This window comes from Convolutriloba macropyga, chromosome 1 (assembly GCF_964194025.1).
Source record: "Convolutriloba macropyga chromosome 1, txConMacr16.3, whole genome shotgun sequence".
Lineage (NCBI taxonomy): Eukaryota > Metazoa > Xenacoelomorpha > Acoela > Convolutidae > Convolutriloba > Convolutriloba macropyga.
This window is the reverse complement of record NC_134468.1, coordinates 65,895,677-65,916,948: the sequence shown is the minus strand read 5'-3', so window position 1 is coordinate 65,916,948 and position 21,272 is coordinate 65,895,677. Positions and strand designations below refer to the sequence as shown.

At 30.9% G+C, this 21,272-nt stretch overlaps 1 protein-coding gene across 1 annotated transcript in view; it reads right to left on the bottom strand.

Moving 5' to 3' along the window:
- Nucleotides 1-5,696: 5,696 nt before the first annotated feature.
- The window catches only part of LOC142341731 (endoplasmic reticulum transmembrane helix translocase-like), an 89,911-nt gene continuing 74,335 nt past the window's right edge, over nucleotides 5,697-21,272 (bottom strand). Inside the window, exons 15-16 of the mRNA XM_075392905.1 lie at nucleotides 6,509-6,764; nucleotides 5,697-6,104 (exon numbers count right to left, since the gene is read on the bottom strand). Of these exons, the coding sequence (XP_075249020.1) occupies nucleotides 5,994-6,104; nucleotides 6,509-6,764 (367 nt within the window). The 3' untranslated portion in view covers nucleotides 5,697-5,993. The remainder of the gene's footprint in view (nucleotides 6,105-6,508; nucleotides 6,765-21,272) is intronic.

The following is a 21,272-nucleotide window of genomic DNA, read 5'->3' as shown; positions in this document are numbered from 1 at the left end:
ATACACCTTTTTATTTAGTTTTACAAGATGTGAAACCAAATGTAAATTCATTTATTCTACAATATGAAACAGTTTATCACCGAAACGTAAACTTGAAATTGCGCAATCACTAAAGAACAAAATTTACTACTAACTAACACAAGCAGTAACTAGCAAAACAAATTAAAGCGATCAGCTTACTAGCTAGAGATGGCAAACAATTAAATGACTGGGCATGATCTTAAAGATTAGCATCAGAAATCATAGAGAAAATAAGACGTCAAAATCACTTTTACAAATAAATTTTCTATTTTAAATTATTTTTCACCTGAAAAACACCGACTTTGCCAATCAGTTTGATTCACGATCAATTTGAAAAAATTTTCCTCCCTGGTAGCTTTTGTAAATTGTGATTCAATCGCTTATGGACCAATTGCGGATATGGTGTTTTAAATTCCACCAAACTTCAATTAACCAAAATATCGCTGCAGTTTCCTAATTAATTATTATTACTTTCTTCCTGTCGCAAATTAACTCATGCTGTCATTTCAGTCAATTTGAGAGTAAAATGTAACCATTAAAAAACTTAAGGACCATTAAAAAATGTAACCATTAAAAAACTGCTGCTCCTGGCTAGTCTTTGGCAGCAATTGAAAAAAAGCAATTTCTCTACATAATTTCCGTTTACTGGAACTCCGAAGCGACATGAGAGCAACTGATTTTGGTGGATTTTAGATTCTGAATCACATTTTACAGATAGGAAATCGATTTTTTCCTCAAGTGGTTGAGTTTACTGTTGTTTTATTCCTGAATGGCCGTTAGTGATTCAGTTCTCTTACTTTATTCTATAGACATTTCTAAGCTTCTGAAGACATGGAAGCAGACTGAAACTGCTCAAAAAATTACCTGAAAAAATTGGTTTCTGCTTTTCCAAAGGATTTTCTGATTTGAGTCCATAATTTTTTTTTCAAAGCTAAATTATGCAAGATACTCGTTTACATTTAGCTGCTATTGAAATTACTGTTTATCTAGGCAAAGGTAAAATTTACTGTTTATCTAGGCAGAGGTAAATTTTTATTTTTAAAGTCAATTGAAACATCAGGATCAAGTAACAGACTAATAATTGAAGAAAATCCTTGAGTTGTAAATTCGATTTTCTAATGAGTTAGAAGAGAAAAGTCTAAAATAGATATTCCTTTTCAAGACTAAAATGTGATCTATCTTAAATCAAAAAATTATTAACGATGACGTTCCTAGACATTTTCCGCCAACTGAATTGGCCTTTGATATACAGGCTCTGTTTTGCTTGTCCATCAAAAAACTGTTTAGGAAGGCAGGGAATCCAGAACAAATATCCAGATAATATCGATTTTAATTAGATCTCTGGAGACACTGTTTTCCGAACATCATAAGGATAACATATTTTAGTTTTGGTACGGTTTCCTTAGCATGCAAGAGAATTAAATTGCCAGCTCAACTTTCGAAAACTGGTTAAATTTTAAGAAAAAGAAGGAAGATAAGTTTTTTGTTTTTTTCTGTTTAAACGAACCTTGGTATCTACTGAGTTTTTGGATTCAGGTTTTACGTAATTTTCCAAAATTTGCCTTTGGAATCCTCCTTTTTGACAAAAATGAAAAATCACTGAAATGAACTTAGAGGTAGAAAAAAACTTCGATTGTTAAATCTTTTTTTTTACTAAAGTTAAAATGAAACTACCACTTAGTATTGTTTTCAAACAAAATTTTTTTAAACCCAATATAGTTCATTCAACATAAATTTAATACTCCATTCCCTTTCATCCGCCTCAACTATCTTTTGCCTGTTTTCCAGCCTTTTTGGCATGAAAAATGCGTAAGTGAAAAACTTATAAATCAAAAGTAGCCACTAAGCTCTACAGAAAAATGTCTCAAGTTATCTACGATGCGTAAACAAAAAGTGAAAAACTGACTAAAGGTAAACAAAAGGCCGGGCTCGAATACATATTGCCCCTTTTCAAAAATTAGTCTGAAAGATAATTTCAAATGACATCTTTCACCTTTTTGGTTCGCTGCAAATAATTAAAAAAAATAATGAGATAAGAAAAATAATGCTTTGAGATCACTAAATGAAGTCGATGCTGTTCCTCAAACTTTTGTTTAAATTTATGACTACTTTTTGTGCCCCATGATTTGGGAACATCTAGAAAAACTTTAAAGATTTGAAAAACAGCTTACGGATTCGTTCCTTAATTTCGATTAAATAAACGTTGAGATTTTTTTTAAAAAAGGCAACAGCAAAGTTTTTTATCCAAATTGTCGATTTGTTCAATTATAAGTTTTTTAAAAACAATTGTATTTTCGACTACTATAATTTCAGATCCGATCACGGCTATTAGCCGCTCTTTATTGCCTCAAAACCTTTGAGAGCTGCATTAACAAAAGAGTTCATAATAGAAAGTTCTACGCCTTTTTGAAAAATCTGACTATCTACTTCAATATTGTACTTTGCGCTATTCGAGACAGCCTGCTTTGCTATTAAGATAAAGGTGCTCCTACTTTTCTGTTTTAGGTACTGTAGAGTTATATAATAGTTCTTCAGTTTTCAAAAAAAACATCGAAACAAATAGCCGCACCTTCCGACAGCAGCTGTCAATCAGAAAGATTTTCTATTGCTTTTGACAGGCTGACCTAGTCACTCCCGTGCAAGTCACTACTGGTGCTCATCATTGTGTCTTACCCGATGAAGTAGGGAGAACTTCAGTAGATGAATGAGCCAGACCAGAGAAACCTCTGAGAATATGTTTGAAACTCCTTGAAGCACGAGTTTTTATTCTTACCTGGCCAAAATGGGGAGCACAAATAGAAACACTTCATGTGTGGAAAAATGAAAGACTGACGATATGTGATTCATGAAACTGTTGATCTGTTGTATTGATAGCCGGAAGATTGCCGGAAAATAGCCTCGATAGACGCTTGAGGCCTTCCACGAATTGAAACAACTAAAGAGATTAGATAGACAGATCGACCACCAGTCCTTTAATAGACCACAAGACATTTTGTGTTAGCTGTGGACTGTCATTTTTATGAGACACATAAGCTCTATAAGGAGAAAGCCCTAATAGGGCTTTTCAAATTTAGGATTTTTGACGTTTGTGCCCCCTCGCTTAGTGGGCGCATATTTTTTGCTCCCCTCAGATGCACGTGCAAAATTTTTTACATAATGACTTACTATGTAATGGTACTTGCTATGTAACTGGGGGGGCGTATAAGGTACTGGGGGCACAAACGGAGAAGATCCCAATATTAATATTCAAAATTAAAAACTCAAGACTCTAATAATCAAGAATTAGGGCAAATATATTTGGCACTACTTAGATGCACGCTATTGACCTTTAATAAGTAAATGTTCAAAAAATTTAAAGTTCCATAAGTGAGTTCACAAGTCATTTTTGTAGTGAGTAAGTCAATGAAAAAGTCAATTCCAAGAAGTCAGGGTAAGACAAAACAAAAATCTGTTAGACGAAGTAAAAAAACATAGCAGGACAAGTCCTGACGTACAAACTTCAAAGAATTTTCATTGACTAAACAGCAAACTAGACCTAGAACGGACTATGAATGGAATGGGAAAACTATTTAGAAAAAAAATCCGATCAAATCGAAAACAGTAAAATTTAAAGTGAAGTTGCCGCATGTGAACCAAAAACCACTAGCCAGAAAGCGTATTTTTGTTCAAACACCGTTCTCTCTAACTTTCGAGTGAGAAATTTTCACGTCGCAAAACCACTCACTTTTTTTCTCCACTTCCTGTTTCGGCGTGACCAAAATCACTACTCGAATTTGACTTCAAAAATCATGGAAATGTGAACAGATCTTAAAAAAGGACAGCGCCACAATACAATTCAAATTCTTTGAATTGTAAAAATTCTTTGAATTGTAAAAAATTCTTTGAATTGTAAAAATTCTTTGAATTGTAAAAATTCTTTGAATTGTAAAAAAAAATTAGGCGTGCTATAATAGCCGCCTGGAATTGAGGACGCGGTAATTAATAACCATAGTTATGCACTAATTGTCATTTATACATTTTTCTCCGTACAAAATATTAGCTCCTACAACAAATTTACAAGCATACCCGGCAGATTGCCGGAAAATAGCCGCCGTTGATTCCAATAAGCATGATTGGGATTGAAATAACAGAAGATATTGAAAAAAAAAGATTTTTTGTACAAAAACATTTTTTTAAGTCCGATTTATTTTGATGGCATTTCGTAGTTGAACATACTTCTGTTTCTTAGAGAGAGGCTACAGGGGCTACTATCAATAACAATAAGCATTAGAGAGAGGTAACTAATACTTTTAGGAACGACGTCCAAATAGCGGGCATCTAAAATTGGGCTTTATGGGTTTATCCCGTTTCTATTTCTGACTTCAATTTTTTCTACTGACTCTGTTCATTTTGAATTGCTTTGCTGAGCAACTGATGTTCAAAATCACCTTTAGCAGAATGAGAGAAGAGAGAAACTAGCCTAGAGAAGTCAAAAAGATTTAACGCAAAATGTTGAAAAGGCGGCAAAATGAGGTAAAGCGAAACATTTTTGTTCGACGAAGTAAAAAAACATAGCAGGACAAGTCCTGACGTACAATTCAAAGAATTTTCATAGACTAAATAAAAAACTAGACCAAGAACGGACTATGAATGGATTGGAAAAACCATTTAGAAAAAAAATCCGATCCAAAAAATCGAAAAAACTGTAAAAATCAGAGAAATTGCCGCATGTGAACAAAAAAATCACTAGCGAGAAAGCGAATTTTTGTTCAAACCCCGTTTTCTCACTCTACTTTAAATTTAGAGCAAAAAAATTTCACGCCGCAAAACCACTAGCTTTTTCGCTCCACTTCCTGTTTCGGCGTGACCAAAATCACTTCTCCAATTTGACTTCAAATATCATGAAAATGTGTGAACAGATCTTAAAAAAAAGACAGCGCCCCAATACAATTCAAATTCTTTGAATTGTAAAAATAGGAGCGCTATTATAGCCGGCTGAGAAGATGAGGGCGGCTATTAATTAACCCTTTTCCTTTAAGCAATTGATCTCTGAAGGAGCTGAAGCCGTGCTTGGGGCAGAATTTGGAGCACTGTCTCATCGCCACTCAGTGGTCACATAAGGTTTCAAACCAAATTACTTATGGCATGTACTAACTGGAGCTCATGTTAATGAGTGCAAAACCAACCATGGAGAGCTTTCATATAGGCAATATGCGGAACTTTTACTCCACTTATATAACTTCTATCATTCAGTGCCACAAAAATATGGCAAACTTTCCTAGTAACTTCTATATTAGGCATGTTTAATTATTTTAAGTCCAGTGTCTTGCTTCGCCTCCAGATAAATGTTACCAACTTGCAAAATCAGAAATAGGTTTGTTCAACTGAAATAATGCCCGAGCGTAAATAGTCACAGTTTAACACAACGCCATAAGAAGGCTCAACTTTTGTTACATTTAAACCTATTGCCAGCTTTAACACTGCCAAAAGCCTTCCTACAGTCTGTAATGCTAAAAATTTCTCTCCAATCAAGCTATGTTGGTTATTTAGTTCCACCGATGCCAACTCAGTGATTTACTGCTTAAGCTTTTTCAAAAGCCAATGAGAGGATTAACCCGTTCTTAATAATAAAATATTGCTATAAATTAGCAATTAAATTCAAACTTTTGTTTACTTTCATCTTGTGTGACATACCATTAGATTGAATTTAAATTCAGTTTCAGGATAAAATATAAAATATACGGTAAACTTATTAAACACGAACGAAGCATACAATTTAAGGAATAATTTTTAAGATATCTGAAATAATGCACGAAACAAGCGTAAGATGCCGCATTAAGCCTTAGCTATAAAATATCCAAATTTTATTTCGAAAACAACCAGTTCATCAAGAGATTCGTCGAATTCACAGTAGAAATCAAAGATCACCCGCATTCCAGTCTCCAAATTAATTAGAGAAATTAGTTGTTATGGCGCATTTGTCTGATTCCATATTATCGCACAGACTTAAGAGTTCCTCTTCCCAGGAAAAATCGAAGAGATCGGTCCAGCAACCAACAGCCAGTGGCATCGGCAATGACCACCCAAACCATTGTATTACGTAGCTAAAACACGTCATTAAAAAGAAAAAAGATAACAGACTAACGTATGAACAACTCATCTCAAAAGACCAGCTCTGGGGGCGGGGGGTTCATGCAAGTAATAGCAGCCATTTAGAGCCTCGCCTCGTTAGAGAGGCATAAATAAATCTCAAAAAAATTAAACGCTTCAAGAAATTACAAACATGAATCGAAAATCACAAACATTAAATTATGTCATCCTACCAATTTCATCTCATCATAGCTTCACAGACTAGTGAAACTCACTCAGTGAACATCACTCAACACAATACCATCAGGCTTTCTTGGTATTACCGGCAGCCAAAATTATAGGCGCTGAGTGCCAAAAAAGAATAGGCCCAACGCTTTTTTCCATGGGTGGGGGAAGCGATTTTGAATAATTTCCACACCTCATTAGAGAATGGCACGAGCTGGAACCATTCAGTCAACTCCGGCATCAGATTGGCAGCCAGAACAAGAACCATTCCGTAGGTCACCATGAGGGAGTTGCGGAGTGGCTTGTGGGACCAGAGGGACTGCATGAAGGGTTCTCCTCTGTAGTTCACTGCAAATGTTGACACCTGCATGCCCATGTCCACCAAGTAGACCACGCTATTGAGGGTGTTTGGCTCAAACTCTTTTTCCAAGTCCACAAACTCACCTTCCCTGGAAGACGTTATGTTATAGTTAAAAGAACTACTTTTAGCCGAAAATTCTCCGAGCCTCTCTTTCTGCGAAGAGTTTTAACTAGCCCTGATTTTTTTTCCGACCCATGACCGCGCCATGTACCACTTGGATATTATTTAGACAAAACAGCAGTTGATAAAATTGTAGACAGCAGAGTTGAGAAGGAGATCAGCTAAGTATGTAGGCGTAAAAAGTAAAACTTCAAATAGATATAGTAATAGTCAGTAGTGGATAAAACAAGGATTCCAACCACCAGTAAAATTTGTCCCTTTCTCCTAACGCTAATCGCGCATATCGAATCGGGACAAATTTTACTGTTTGTTGAAATCCTTGTTTTATCCACTACTATATATTAGCTCTAAATTCAATAAAAAAATCAATTAAAATCAAAAATCAAAACAAAAATCAAAAAATCAAAGCAAAATTTACATTTCACTCTTTAAGAGTGATTCACTCTTATTCGGAGTGATCCCCAGTCGAAAAGATCGCTCTTTTTCGCTCTTAAAGAGTGCATCTCTCTTTTTTGATATATTTTTATTTTTTTATACTTTTTATTTCAAATTATCTATACTTTACAACAAATTTATATTTTCTTTTATTTTTTCTATATTTATTCCATTATTAATAAGAAATGATACAAAATTATAGTATTTACATGAACAACTTTCCTCTGTTTGGTTAATAACTAAAGGACTTACAGCTCTAGGACTTTGCCAACTAGGATTAATTGTTTTATCCGCGAAGCGGTTACACCGATCAGTTATATTTCTACTAAATCCTCGAGTCAATTCTATATCTGGATGTTGTTTCTTTACATGAGCCCGTATCCCATCATATCTCACAACAGAAGTACAATATGGACAATTAACTTTAGCTGAAGTACAACTTCTACATGTATACTTACCCTCATCAAAATTATTTAGTGGTTTTATGTAATTACACTTATTACAACATCTAGTTAATACTTCTGAGCTGGGGTTAAGGTTAGGGATAAGGTTAGTGTTAGGGATAAGGTTAGGGTTGGTATTAGGATCTGAGTTAGAGTTATAGTCTTAGATAGAACCAGAACTAGAGCTAGAACTGGGGTTAGAACCAGAACTAGAACTAGGGTTAGAACTAGAGTTAGAATTAGGGTTAGAACTAGAACTAGGGTTAGAACTAGAATTAGAACTAGGGTTAGAACTAGATTTAGAACTAGAACTAGATTCATTTTTTAAAGAACAACCCCATGGGGAAAAATCATTAGCACAAATACCACTTATTATATTACCACACATACATTTATCAGTTTTATCTTTATGAAATGATTCATAATGATATTTTAAAACAGCAATGTTTCCACATTTATAGTTACACTCTAAACATTGTAAAAGCATTTTTAATAGATAAAATTATCAGTGAACGAGCTTTGCTCGTGGTTCTCCAACGAAATTTGTTCGTGGTTTACCAAACTGCTTCGCAGATAATATTAGCTATGCTGTAGAATCGGTGTACAAATATGTGGATAATATTTAGCCATGATTTCAATTAAATCTTTAGTATTATCTTTAGATGTGATACACTCTGCTAAATATTTATTTCCTAAAGTTATTGAGTGTATTAGTTTTACATCTCTTATCTAAGATCAAATCAAGGCCTAATTCTTTTTTATCTTTAACAAAAATTATAATCTCTTCTCTAAATTCTTCATTATTTATATATAGTTTGTTTAAAAACTTTCCTCCCTTTCTATTCAAAATTCCCATCTCTTCATTGACGAAGTCACAGTTACACTGATCAGTATAACTGCTTCCCTGATCAGTATAACTGCTTCCCCGATCATGGAACCTGCTTCGCAGATCGAGGAATCGGACTTTGTCCGTGTTTCACCTTCCAACTCTTCTCCATATCCAACATTAACTAATGTATTTACTCTACTCAACATTGTGCTTGCTCCCATTGCTACAGTTCCAGCATTTCTTGATATTGAATCAGGATAAAAACAATTAAATATAAATAAACCTGTGCCTATAATTCCACCAATATTTGATGAAATTTTCATACCCTTTCCCTTAATCATCTCTTTTGTTAAAACATCATTCTGAATTTTAATATTATTTAAAGTAAGAAGTTTATTAAAATAAAACTGATAATTATCATGATTAATAACATTTCTATCTGTTGCATTAATCATTAGTGGTTTCATATATGCTATAAGTTTATTTATATCTTCTCTTTCTAAATCATCTTTTAAACTAAGAGCTTTTAAATCAAGGAAACCAACTCTTGAATCATATATCATTGTTCTATTACTACTACTAATAATAAAAGTATTTTCCTTTTTATTATATTTAATTATACCATAACGAAGTTCATCTGACATTCCATCTGTACAATTATAATAGTTACTATTTAATTCAATAATTATTTTATTGAAGTCATGTTCACATTTATATATCTCATTAAAGTTTTTAAATAGGTCAGGTCCATTATAAGTTGTTAAATAAATAGTATCACAACTCATTCTTGCTGTATTAATTATTTGAGCTCGTTTATGACACATTACAATCATTTGAATATTATAATGTCTACCTTCAGTAAAATATTAACCTATATCCTTATTGAACCTATCACCCATATCATCAAGTACTATTACACAATTTTGAAATTTATGCATATTATTTTTTGTGATCATATTTATATCACATTTATTAAACCCAGTATAAAACTTATTAGACTCAGGATCTATCCAGTCTCTGTCATCTTTACAAACTATAACTATGGACCTTTGGTCTTGATCTTGAACTTGATCTTGAACTTGATCTTGAACTTGATCTTGATCTTGATCTTGAACTTGATCTTGAACTTGATGTTGAACTTGATCTTGATCTTGAACTTGATCATGGTCTAAGTATAACTTTAAGTATTGTCTAATAAAATATGTTTTACCCGTTCCAGTTCCACCATAAACAATAGTATGTAGTGGTGACTTTTCATATTCAAATCTAACTAGACTCCTATTCATAAATCCACCAAAGCTTTCTTCTAGTTTTGTATATTTACTTGGTCTTGAATCATATGTTATAATAAATTCCAATAATAATAATAAAAATAAAAACGGCACTACCTGTTTCCATTTTTATATAATAAATATAGATTTGATTTAGATTAAGACTTAGACTTATAATTAGACTTAGATTTAATAAATTTATTATATAAAAATGCTCATCCTAACTTTTGAGGAATTCAATAAAAAATTTAATATTGATAATAATGCTATGAGTGATATCAGAATAAAAGATATAGGTAAAGATATAAGTCTAACACCAATTGAGATTGTAATGAGAGATCAAACTCCAGATAGTATCAGGGATCCTAACTTCAACATTATTGTAAATCTACATCCAACTGAAGGTACACATTGGGTTTTAGTTATAAGAAGAGAAGATACGCGAAGCGCTTGGGGAACCAAGACCGAAGGTCCTTCCACCGATGGCCCTGTGTATTACTTTGATAGTTTTGGTGTAGAAACCCCACCATTATTCCTAGAAGAATATGTTGATCTAGGCTCTAATGAGAGAATACAACAATATGATGAATCTTATTGTGGGGCTTATTGTTTATATATGATCTATCTTATTGATAGAGGATTTAGAATTAAAAGTGCTTTGAATATTCTAGTTAATCAATGTAAATATCCAGGAATATATAATGAGTGTTTTTGATTAAGTTGTAGTAGAGGTGGTGATAAAGATAAGGATAATGTTAATGATAATGTTAATGATCTACGAAGTAGCTTTGCTAATAATGATAATGATAATGTTAATGATAATGATAATGTTAATGATAAGGATAATGTCATTGATAATGATAATGATAATTTTATATATCTATATGATGAAAAATATCAAAGGAGTAAATCTAATAGGAATAGCAATAGTAATAGCATTAGTAATAGTCCTACTAATAATATATCTGTAAACATAAATGTTGATCTATATTTATGGTTAAATCATGATGATATAATTACTGAAGCCGCATTCCCAGATAACTTTAGATGTATAATATCTGGTCCTAGTGAATGTGGTAAGACATTCTTATTGAAAAAACTAATTCTAGCTAGTATATACTTTGATAAGCTATACATCATTGGACCTACTGGTGATCAGTACCATGGTATAGAAAGAATAAACCCAAAAGCAGATGTTGAATTGATTAAAGATATAAAAGATTTACCATCTCCTGATAAACTACCCAAAGACTTAAGAAACTAATGATATTTGATGATGTTAGAGCCAAAGAACCAGTTATTAATGAATACTTTGTAGAGGTAGACATAATAACTGTAATATGATATATCTTAATCAAAACCTGTTCTCTCTGGATAGGCAGAGTGTTAGAGAGAACTGTAATCTATTTATTTTATTTGAACAGAGAGGCAAAGTCCTCATATCTATATATCAAGATTTCTTTAATAATGTTGAACTTAGTTATAATGATTTTGCTGATATATGTAATAAGGTATGGAAAGAGCCTTATAATTATATTGTCATTGATATAACTAAAAATAAAAATATTAATGGTAAACTAAGAATTAATTGGGATCGGAGAGTTTTGTAGTTTAGTTTAAGTTTAACTATCAGGGGACCTGCTTCGCAGATAAGTGTAAGTCTAAGTACAAGTCTAAGTATAAGTATAAGTATCGGACACCTGCTTCGCAGATAAGTATAAGTATAAGTATCAGGGAAACTGCTTCACAGATAAGTCTAAGTGTAAGTATAAGTATAAGTCTAAATCAAATGTAAAGTAAAACTTAATACATCACCTTTAAAGTCTATAGGTCTTCCATGCTCATCTTTAATATGAAATTCTGTATATTCTATTCTATCTTTAGTTACATTTTGATACAAGATATTAGTTGGTATAATATTTATCAAGTAACCTGGTGGCTCAGTTAGATTAAAAGTATATAGTATGTCTGTATCTTTACCATTATCTTTAGCTCCAGATATCACATTACAGTGAATGTTAATAGTACTAAAACCATAATATCAATAATTTTCTGAGATTTATATCTACCTTTTTTATAAATTATTTTTCTAAATCCTAGTAATGAGGCTAGTGAGTTTTCTATATCAAAGCTGAGTGCTCCTTGTTTTATTTCCATTAAACATTTCATCGTATTCTTATCAGGTTCTATTATAACATTACCATCAGTTTCTTCTTTTATTAATTCTAGAGCTCTATATAGAGTTAAAGCTAATCCTGGTGCAGTTGCTAATGATGGTAATAAAGAAATTAGAGATATATCATGGTGTGTGCCTAGTATTGATCCTAGTACTGATAATAGAATTATTGTGCAAAAGGGTTTAAGTAAAAAAGAATAATGTAGACTTTAGTTATTATGAAAGAAAGACATTTTATAAGAGTGTACCCAATGCTACTAACTTCTTGTTTGATCTAGGTATGGAAAGTGGCATGGAAAGACCGCAATATATAATAGTTGGTTTTGAAAATAATAATGTTAATGAACAAACTCATGATGCAAGTACATTTGATGTAATGAATGTTACTGAAAGTTATTGTAAGATTGGTAGTGAGTTTTATCCCGAGGATAGAATGAATATTAATTATGGAATCAATAATTATAATGAGGCTTTTAAAGAGATTGTTAGCTTTAATAAAGATTATAATGGGCTACCACATAATACAAAACCATATATAAATCATAGAACATTCAGGAGTAGTTATAGAATATATGTATTTGATACTCGATATCAAAGTGATCATATAGGTCCACAACCAATACAACTTAATTTTAAATTTAGTGCTGCAGTTGCTGATGTAATATGTCATGCATTAGTATTAACTAGAAAGGTTATTAGTGTTAATAGTGATGGTAATAAGATGGTTGATATAATATCATAGATATATTTTAAGTCATAGATATAATTTAAGTCATAGATATAATTTAAGTCATAGATATAACTCTAGCGATAATTATAATTTTAGATATAACTCTAGCGATAATTATAATTTTATATATAACTCTAGCGATAATTATAATTTTAGATATAACTCTAGCGATAATTTATAATTATAGTATAATATAGTTATTGTTATAATTATATACTTATACTTATACATAACCATATGCTTATACTTATATTTATAGCTAGTCATCTCTAATTGTTACTCTTGTTAATACCAAACTATTTCTTATTAGTATTAACAAAACCTTTAGCATAAATAATGTCTAATTTCTTTTTATTCTCTAGAGCCAAGCCTCTAGCTTCAAGCTTAACCTTGGGCTTGGGCTTAACCTTAGACTTAGGCTCAGTCTTCGAGCTTCGCTCGCGGGTGGAACCCGTAGGCTTAGGCTTAATATTAACAAAGGGATTATACTATTTAACGTCATTATTTTCTTATATATAGTATTGAGTCTTTTAAATAAGTTCAAAACTAATTCATATTGTGTTGGAGGTAGACATTATAGTGGTACTGTTAATATAAAAGGAGCGATTACTTCAAAAGGAACTAAGATGTTAAAAGGTAATTGTGTTTTATGTAGAAGGAATAAATCAATGATAGTATCTGATGCAACAATAGAAGCAGAAGGACTTAAAGATTTCTTTAAAAGTGTTGGTAGGGCTACAGTTAACTTTGGAAAGAAAGTAGCTAATAATCCAGTAAGAGCATTAGAAATAGCAAGTAAAATAGGAAGTGCAGCTGCATCTAGAAACCCTAGAGCTGCTTTATCAGCCACACCTGATTTAATTAAATTTGCAACTACTGGTGAAGGTATAAAAGTAGTACAAAAAGGAAGAGGGTTATACTTAGGTACAAAGAAAAGATAATTATTTGATTATAATTATGATTACATTACGTTTATGATTATATTACTGTTTACTTAAAATATACATTTGTGAGTACTTTATTATTTTATTTCTAATTTTAGTATTAACTGTTTTTGATAATGAACCACGAACAGTTGCTGTAGCAAAAGCTGTTGGTATAGAATAAGGTAATCCTATACCTGTTAATGAAACTGATGTTGTGGTTGCAGTTGTTGCTATTGATGATAATACTATTTCTGTTATCCCAGCTATGTTAATATAATTCTTATATCTACTTAACTCCTTATTATAGTTATTAGTTTGTTTCATAATAATTTCTAATATCTTTTATAATGTTAATATTGTTGTTAAATTTATTATTAGCTTGAATCTTTTCCTTCATCAATCTTTCTGATACTGATGACAAATCTGGATATAGTAATCTCTCACTCGGTGCTGTTGGATTGGTCATTGCTTTGCTTATTTTCATTAGTAAAAATTCTTTCTATTTCTTTCATTATATCTTCTTGATTAAAACTATAATGCATCTCAGGTCTGTCTTTCTCTTTATTATCAAGTAACTTACTTTGTAAAAGTATAGCAATTATATATTGTACTAAAACACCTCTAAGAGATTTATTGTAATCTTTCATTTCTCTCAGACCGTTAGTAAACATTTCATCTAAGTGTATGTTAGTTATATTCTGATTAAACTTATTATTATCAAATTCTTGCTTTAATTGATTATATTTAGAGATAGTATCTGCTGCAACTTTATTACAAAACTTAACAGTATTTCTGACTTCATTTGTTGATTCAATAAACTCATTAATTAGTTCATTAAGTTTTGTTTCATTTAGTTGTAATGTTTTAGTTGTAACTTTATCAAAGTCACCCTTTCTTAGTTCAGTTATGTTTCTACTTAAAATGTCTATTTTATTAGAAGAGGATAATAAGTTATTGTCACAATACTCTTTATTAACAACATCTTTTTCATCTATCGGAGGATGTACATTTGTGATTTTATAGGTATCCTTCATATCAATATTATCAATATCTTCTAGGAATAACCCACGAGCCTTACTTAGTAATCAGTTGTTTGTTGATGTTGATTTATGTTTAGCTTGATTGAATCTATTTCTTGTCATCTTTGTATTTGTTTACCTATAATTAGAATAACAATTAGTGTTGTAATTAGACTTATAATTAGTCTTACAATTAGACTTAGACTTAGAATTATAATTAGACTTAGGACCGCAGGTCAATATTTAATGATTCCAAAACTTTATTATTAGATTCAAAATCAAACTCGGATTTCAATAGTTCCTGTTCATAATATTTGCCTTCTATTATCTCTCCATTAATATCTTCTATTTTATATGTTGGTGGATGTGTTTTTAGAACTTCATTCACTTTAAACAATTCTCTATTCCAATTAGAAGTGTAACTTTTAGAGAAGATATTACGTTCATCTACATTTCTAACATAATCACCAACTTTAAATTTTGGTGTTGCTTTGGTAGAATTAACATAGTATTTAACTTTATCAGGATTATTAGAAGCATCAACTGGTGTCATATTAATTCTTGAGTGAATGTTATTGTTATATGTTACAACAGCATCATTTAAAATATTTACCCAATTACCATCGCCATTGATGAACATGGGTTTATTTATTATGTGTAATAATGTTCTATTGAATCTCTCTATGAATACAGCGTTCAAATCACTAAGTAGAATATAGTTTTCTTTCATATTCTTTAAGTAAAGATTTAAATGTTTTATTGTAAAACTCACTACCTCTATCTACCCATAACTTTTCTGGTTTTCGTCCTTCTGATAGGATTGTTTTAAAACCATTAGTTATAGATAAACCAGATTTATTCTTTAATGGAATAGCCCATGCATATTTTGTGAATATATCTATAACTGTTAATATAAACTTATAATTATTATTGTATTTACTTAGAGATGACTTATCAATTAAATCAGCTGACCATGTTTCATCTTCATATAATGGTATTATTCTTTGTCTTTTAAACTTAGTTATTTGAGGACTGAATACTTCTTTAGCTAGTTGTTGTTGTTGTTTTTCTATCGTTTTATTTATGGACATAGTCATCTGCGAAGCAGGTTCCCTGATAGCTTCGCTCATTTACCATAATTAAAAACAAAATTATCTAGTTGCTCTTGATTAATAATATCCATAGATAATAGTTGCTTAGATATATCTAGCATTTCATCATGTAATCCATCATGACCAGCTTTTGTTTCTAGTATTAATAATTCTAATCTTTCTATTAAACTATTTGGGTCCACGTAGTGGTGGCAACTTCGTTGGTCTGGGTTGCTATTTAATCCCCTACCAAATACATCATCTTTTGCCCCCATTATACGTTTTATTGTTCTATATCTAGCACTTTTCTTATCCCCCTTTCCTAAATCATATCTAATATCAAATAAAAACCTTTTAATTTTGTATTCATCTTCCTCAATATTATCATCATATGTTACATTTGATTTAGTAAGAAAATCAGTAAATCCTTCTGAAAACTCATATATATTATCACTAACTAAAAATGCACCCTGCTCTAGAGTTATATCAACACCATTCATTTTATATCTCCTAGTAGTTAAATCTATGAGTTCTAATTTTAATTGAGGATTAGTTTGAGCCCCCATGTCATGAAGAAGTTTCGCTGTCTTTGTATCAACAAAAACTGGTGCTATATCTTGACTCCCCTTTAACGTTTCACCAATCTTGGAAGCAGTTTCATTAAACTGGGAACCAGCTTGCTCGATCATCTTAGTTTGTTTATCTAACTCTTGATTTTGCCAATCTATTGCTCTTAATGTTTGTTCACTTAATGCTAGATTCTGTTCATTGTTTGCGTTTAAAGTTTTGGTTAGAGGATCAAATAAATCTTTTATTTCACCATAATATTCTTGTTGTTTTAATTTATCTTCTAATCTATTTCTTCTGTTTTGTTTTTCTAGATTATTTAATTCTATAAGTTTATCTAGTTTAGTCATTTTATATGTAATGAAAAATTATAATAAGAGTAAAAAATGGATAATGAAAACAGCTTCTCTCTTAATCTAAAAAGATATTTAGCTTGTAAAAGACGTTGTAATACTATAGATGAGTTTATTGATCATATTAAGGAACCAAATCATGATGATTTAATAATTTCAACTTAAATATGTAGATGGGGCTAAGAAGATAATAAAATTTCTAGAATATAATAAAAATATAATAGCTGGAGCTACACTATATAAGAATACAATCATGGGAGACATTATGGAAGACTATAAGGCTCAGATAATGATTTATAATATACTAACTACCAACCATATGGATGTAATGAATGAATTAGGTCTATAATTATTGGTTATAAAAATTAACAAAGCTCATTATATAATATAATAGCAACTTCGATTAACTTTCTATCATCATTAATGGTTAGTTCTAGAATATTATTAACCAGTAGGTCTTTGTCTCCATCTAATGATGCTTGGCGGATCATTTTTATTAAATCTCTTTTGAATAGATATAGATTCTCATCATGAGGATAGTTTTTAATATTATTTACATTAAATCTTTTATCATCAAATGTGTTTAGACTAATCTTACTTGTTTTTGTTGTCATGTTATCACCAACTTTTTGTATTCTACATTCATCTACACTTCTCTCTGTGTTATACATTAGTGCATTATAATACTCCTCATGTTTAGCTTTGTTACAATTCTTTATTCCTTTCTCTTTAGTTTTGTTGGGATAATCTTTAAAGCTATATGTCTTTGGTGTTAGGGTCACAAACTCTTCTATGATATTACTTCCCATTTCATGTTTGAATTTACCAGGAACTTTATTATTTGTTTTGATTGGTCTTTCAAGATTACTTAAATCCATGTGTTCATTGTCGACATTACCCTCGCTAAAACTTAATACAAAACTATCAGTATCCATGTAATGGAGTTGTAGATCTTTAGGAAATGGTTGAAGAATATTATAGAATACATCATACATGTGTAATTTGCTTAATTCTAATATAGTAACACCTACATATACTGGAGAGTCATATTCTATTTTTTTCTTTATATATTCAATTTGGCTATAATCTTTATATCTAGTTATATTCTTAAATGTTGGTTTACTTATACTTTTCATTATCTTTTCTTCATCGTGTAAGAACTTACTTTGAAAGAAGTGCAAGGGATTCATGCACATTCTTCCATATAGTGAGTTGTTCATTAGTTTCCTTACATCCTTCTCTGCTTCAGTTTTAGCTGTTGCTCTTTTGTTAGTGTTGTTTTGGATATAATCTCTACATATGTAGTCTTGTTTAATTTTAATTACTCTATGTATTTTTGTTACTTTTACCCCTATCTTAACATAGAACTTTAACATCCTATAATGAACCATATATTCTGTTTTGTTGTTTTGGTCTAAGATTAATTTCTCTGATCTTGCTTTACTTTTCTCTCTTTGTCGGTATCCCAATTCATTATCATTTATCTTTCTCTTATTAGGCATTAGTGCTAACTGTTCTGTTCTCTCTTTACATTCATTAGTATAATCAATATCACAAACTATATAGTAACCATGATCACTATCATCTGGAGTATTCAATATTGTATCGAGGAACCCGCTTCGCGGATCTAGAGTAGTAGTAGTAATAAACTCAAAATCCTTATAAGGTAACTTTTGCATCATTGCATAACCATATAGGTTGTTTGCGTCTATGTACCATATATTTCTATTAATAACTTTATCATTAGTATTAGTACTAGTATTAGTATTATCATTAATATTAGCATTAGTATTAGTATTACTAATATTTATATATCTATCTCCCATTCTTCCACGTATATCACCTCTCTTTGCTCCAACAAAATCATCTAGCATTTGTTTATCTTGTAATGTATCTAATGTAACACCACTTGACATTAACCAACAATCAAAACTATAATCTGGGAGACTTACATAATGTAGTGGGTTGAGCTTGAATTCTTTCAAACTTAGTTTAACATATTCATTCATGCAATAGTCTAATATTTCGACATCATTCTGTCAATACTCTATAGTTAGATCTTTACCAGTTTTATGACTGTTTTCATTATTAAAGATATCGACTTCTTCTTGTGTTGGTAATTTTTTATGTAGTGAGGATTTTAATTTTTCTATTTTTAGATTACCTATAAGATTATTATAGGAGTCTAAACCAAAGTATTCATATGGATAATGTTTTAGTTTTACACCCATATATCTTTGCCATTTGATCTAGAGGCATAGCTAGGAAGTTATAGCTATCTAAGAATTTGAGACAACCAATGCTAAACATCTTAGACTTACCAGCAGCTAGGGGTATGTTATCTACTTTTCTTTTATCATTATTCTGTTTAAAGTGTTCACTGTATAGTAGGTTGAAGTCATAGCCAGAGCCATTATGGAATATTACTGGAATGAAGTTTTGTTGTTTGTATCTTAGATTACATATTTTACAAGCTGGTCCTCTATATTTACCAGTTTCATGACAATGATCTCTTACTTTACTAATACATGTTTTGCTGCAGATATGACACGTGTTATTAGTTTCATGATATAATTTATCTTCTTCTGTGAATATCATCTTTTCATTATGTTACCGAAGTAGTGTTTGAAGTTACCTTGCCAGGTGTAACCCACAGCTATTGCAATATGTTCAGCTATTACATATTTTAAATCATTAGTTGAGACTTCAACAATGCAACATTCTATATCGACAGTTATAATATTTTTTAAATTCTGACGTTTATGTTCATTTACAAAATTATTATGTTTTTTCTCAGGACAAACAATCTCTGGTTTGAATGAGTTGTTGCATTCGTGTTTATCATATTTAATTTGTGAGTTAAACCAATAGGTACACCTATCACAATAATAGTATTTTATGTTATTTTTATTCGGTCGTTCTAACAGGGTTTCTATATTTTTTATTAGGGCACAGTGTTCTATTTGACCATTACTCCAAACTAGTATTCTTACATCTTTTCTATCTTTATTAAAATCATCCACTTAAACAATTCTATTTTACCATTACCACAAGGTGTGTATATCCAAATATTAATATTATACAAATTCTGTATTATTATATAAGCAAAATCATCTTCATGTTGTTGTCTTGGTTCAATTAGTTTATCTACATATTTACTTTCTCGAGTTGCATGGTGTGGGGCGGGATTTAGCCAACCAGTAATAGTTAGTTGTAAGCAGTTGTATTTATAACTACGTATATTTAATATCGATTTAGAGTTTTTGAGATCAGGAGGTAAATCTATATAACTACCAATAGATGCTTTAGTTGATTCAATGTTTAACTGAATACTTCTTATTCCAAGAAACTCAAAATCATAACCATAACCTTCATATATTGCCTTTTCGAAATCTAGCCACCGATTGAAGTCACCATATTCATATAATGCATTATTATTAATATAATCAGTATTGAAAAATATTTTAGTAGTTTTAACTTCTTTGGTTCTCTTCTTATAATCACATTCAGCCGTGATCTTATATTTAAAACTCTTAACTTTACGAAACTGGTAAGTTTTTAATTTCTTCTAAAGAGTAATTAGTTGCTTCATCTATATCTTCAATGTAATTCCCACCTTTATCAGTAATATAAAATTCTCTCATGTTCTGACTTGAGTTTATATCGAAGTCTTCTGTGTTTTCTAGATACATGCGATTGTGACTATATGAATGAGTAGTTAGAGCTACTTTAGTTCTAAATTCTTCATGACATTCTTTACATTCATACTTAATTCTGGTGTAGATATCCTCTTCAGTTTTAGTTTTAGGTTTGGTGGCTGGTTTAGTTTTAATAATATAATCATCTTCATCCAAAATATACACCCTCTCCGAGATTTCCTCTTCTTCAGACTCAAACATTTTCTCATATAGTTCCTTATGTTTGAGATCGTATGATTGATGCCTGTATAAAGCCTTCTTTGATTCAAAGGATAGATTACAGACATCGCAGAAGTTTATGACACTAGTATTAGTTGATTGAGACATGATGTATTTTTTTAGGGAAATAATCAAAAAATAACTTTTCGAAAAATGAAAATGAAATGCGATAAGTGTATAAATAAACCTTGGAAAGAATGTTGTAATAATTGTAAAGAATTAGAATATTCTTGTTATGTATGTAAAAATATGGTTAAGGTTAAAGATTATATAGAACATTTGGGATATCATTATTCTGATCCTGATCAATATCTAACGTGTAGTATGTGTAATGTTTATAAACATATATCATTATATAGATTTAGAAATAGGAAATGTAGACTGTGTATTTATCTTCATAGATATAGATATGGTCACACTAGAAACCAATTCAGAGAGCATGTTTATAAGTATAATATTCAAGAAGACATAGAAAAACACTAATCACTGTGTTTCCACCGATCTCAGTGTTTTTGACTGGGCTATTATTGTTCGCTTTCTTTCATATTTAGCAACCGCTAATAGTATAAGAAGTCAACAAGCTTGGTTTAACATCGCATTACACTGCTTAGCAGATCGAATGAAAAGTGCATGTCATGCTAAAATGGCCGCCGCCATTGACAAAGAAAGCCACCACCACTAACAGAATGAAAACAAGTGAAAATTTCGAATATAAGATA